Consider the following 2,500-nt stretch of genomic DNA (forward strand, 5'->3'; position numbering starts at 1 on the left):
TAGATCAGGGATGTCAAACTCAAATACACGGTGGGCCAAAATAAAGAAACTGGTACAAGTCGAGGGCCGGACTGTGTTTCAACACACAGGGAGTGTGGGGAGAGGTCGTAGCTGAAAGTTGACCACAACAAGTGATATACTTTCACTGCTGATCAATAGTGAAGAGAAGACGCATGCTTGCGGGCCCTCGATACGTGACAATGCACTCGCAGTGCATTGTGGGACTTGTAGTATTGTGGTGGTCCGTGCAGTATACCAAGATAATTCATTCACGGGCCTGATTTGGCCCCCGGGCCTTGAGTTTGACATAATATGGTATATGGATCATACTGCACATACAGTAGAGAGATCATACTGTACACATACAGTAAGAGAGACAGCTTATTATCTGGAGCGAAATAATGTGACCTAATCCCTTCATCCATCCATACCAGGGTGATGTGGGGATCGCACGCACGCACCACGCCACGGAAGCATGCACGCACGCACACACACATACACGCACGCACGCATACACGCACGCACGCACAGATGCACGCCACGCACCCACGCATGCAGAGCGCAGGAAGTATTAATGTAGTATTGTGTGTAATCAGTATTAATGTAGTATTGTGTGTAATCAGTATTAATGTAGTATTGTGTGTAATCAGTATTAACCCATTCTGACCTGAGATCAGATTCATACGAGGTTTCCACTGGACACACACTGGTCTGATTAACCCATTCTGACCTGAGATCAGATTCTAAAAATGTCAGTCGTTCTTCGATTTTTCTAAAATAGCAGACCTACAAGCTCATAGCGCGCCACTCGGTGGCGCGCTATGAGCTTGTAGATCTGCTATTTTTCAATAGCTAAAGCATAACATGATGCTAACACCAAAATGGGTGCCCGGTCAGAATGGGTTAATGTAGTATTGTGTGTAATCAGTATTAATGTAGTATTGTGTGTAATCAGTATTAATGTAGTATTGTGTGTAATCAGTATTAATGTAGTATTATGTGTGATCTTCCAGAAGAGATGCATGCAGAGATCTGCTATGCAGAATGTCTGCTGCAGAAGGCTACGCTAACGTTTGTGCAGGTTTGTCTTTTTTTATCTCTCTCTCTGTGTGTGTGTGTGTGTGTGTGTGTGTGTGTGTGTGTGTGTGTGTGTGTGTGCGCGCGTGTGTGCGAAAATCATGAAATTGTGCCTGAAATCTTTGAATATATATATTGTTACAGAGCGAGTTTTTAACTCCATCAGTAATCGGCCCTAGATTCCATGTGCTGCTCTGGGGAAAATCCCAGAGCTGAGCGCCATATTTAGGAGTTTTAAGCATTATGGATGTAACACCTTATTAGAGAAATATAGAAAATTAAGTATTATTTCAAGGAGACATTTTTTTATCCCACTGTGCCCATTATTTAAAGAGTAGGATAGATTTTTTTTTAGACCCATGAACTTTACTAAATAATGTTTTTAAACTAGTGACCCAAAAGAACAGTCTGTGTGTGTGTGTGTGTGTGTGTGTGTGTGTGTGTGTGTGTGTGTGTGTGTGTGTTTTCAGGATGAAAACATGATCAGTTTCATCAAAGGAGGACTTAAGATACGAACATCCTATCAGATCTACAAGTGAGACACACGCACACACGCACACACACACACACACACACACACACACACACACACACACACACACACACACACACACACACACACACACACACACAGTTCATGGGATAATTATTGTTGTGTCTGTCGTCTGTGCATAGCCTGATCGCTGCTCAGACCAATGCGTGATCCGCATATTTTGTCACAGGAGGGGCAGGGGAAGGGAAGGCAGCAGCGGTGGTCCGGTGGACCCCTAGCATGCTGGTGCCGCTGTGCACGCCACTGTGCTCTCCTCTCTGTGAGCTGCTCCTGAAGGTGAGCCATTCCCTGGTGGCAGGTAGAGCTCCAGGTGTGGCGATCAACAGCCAGGGACTCCAGCGCTGGTGGTCTGATGTCACATTTTTTCAGGAGGGTTTTGATGTGGTCCTTGTACCGCTTTTTTCGACCTCCGGCAGCCCTTTGACCGGCTTGAAGCTGGCCGTAGAGGACCTGTCGGGGTAGGCGATATGGGCAGGCATACGGATCACATGCCCGACCCATCTGAGGTGTTTTTGGCCAAGGAGAGCTGTAATGCTGGGTGTGTTGGTCTGGTCATATATTTCAGTGTATGGCACCCTGTCGGCCCAGGTCAAACCCAGGATCCTTTGAAGGCAGAATATATGGAAAGCCTCTAGACAGTTTATGTGCCTCTGGTAGGGTGTCCAGGTCTCAGAGCTGTAGAGCAGGGTGGAGAGGCAGACTGCCTTATACACAGCTGCCTTAGTGGAGATGGTGAGGTCCCTGTTCTGGAAGACCCTGGACCTTAGCCTACCAAAGGCAGTGGAGGCCAGGCTGATGCGTGCCTGGACGTCATCGTCTATGGTGCAGGATGGTGACAGAGTGCTACCGAGGTAGGTGAAGTGAGGGACG

At 47.0% G+C, this 2,500-nt stretch overlaps 1 protein-coding gene across 5 annotated transcripts in view; it reads left to right on the forward strand.

Annotated features, from left to right (window-relative positions):
• ttc39b (tetratricopeptide repeat domain 39B) overlaps positions 1–2,500 on the forward strand; it is a 24,599-nt gene that overhangs the window by 7,657 nt on the left and 14,442 nt on the right. For all 5 annotated transcript variants that reach the window (XM_080785263.1, XM_080785265.1, XM_080785264.1 and 2 more), the window contains exons 6-7: positions 1,014–1,081; positions 1,548–1,612. In XM_080785263.1, the coding sequence (XP_080641389.1) occupies positions 1,014–1,081; positions 1,548–1,612 (133 nt within the window). The remainder of the gene's footprint in view (positions 1–1,013; positions 1,082–1,547; positions 1,613–2,500) is intronic.

Source organism: Protomyctophum bolini (assembly GCF_963924005.1).
Source record: "Protomyctophum bolini genome assembly, chromosome: 2".
Taxonomy (NCBI): domain Eukaryota; kingdom Metazoa; phylum Chordata; class Actinopteri; order Myctophiformes; family Myctophidae; genus Protomyctophum; species Protomyctophum bolini.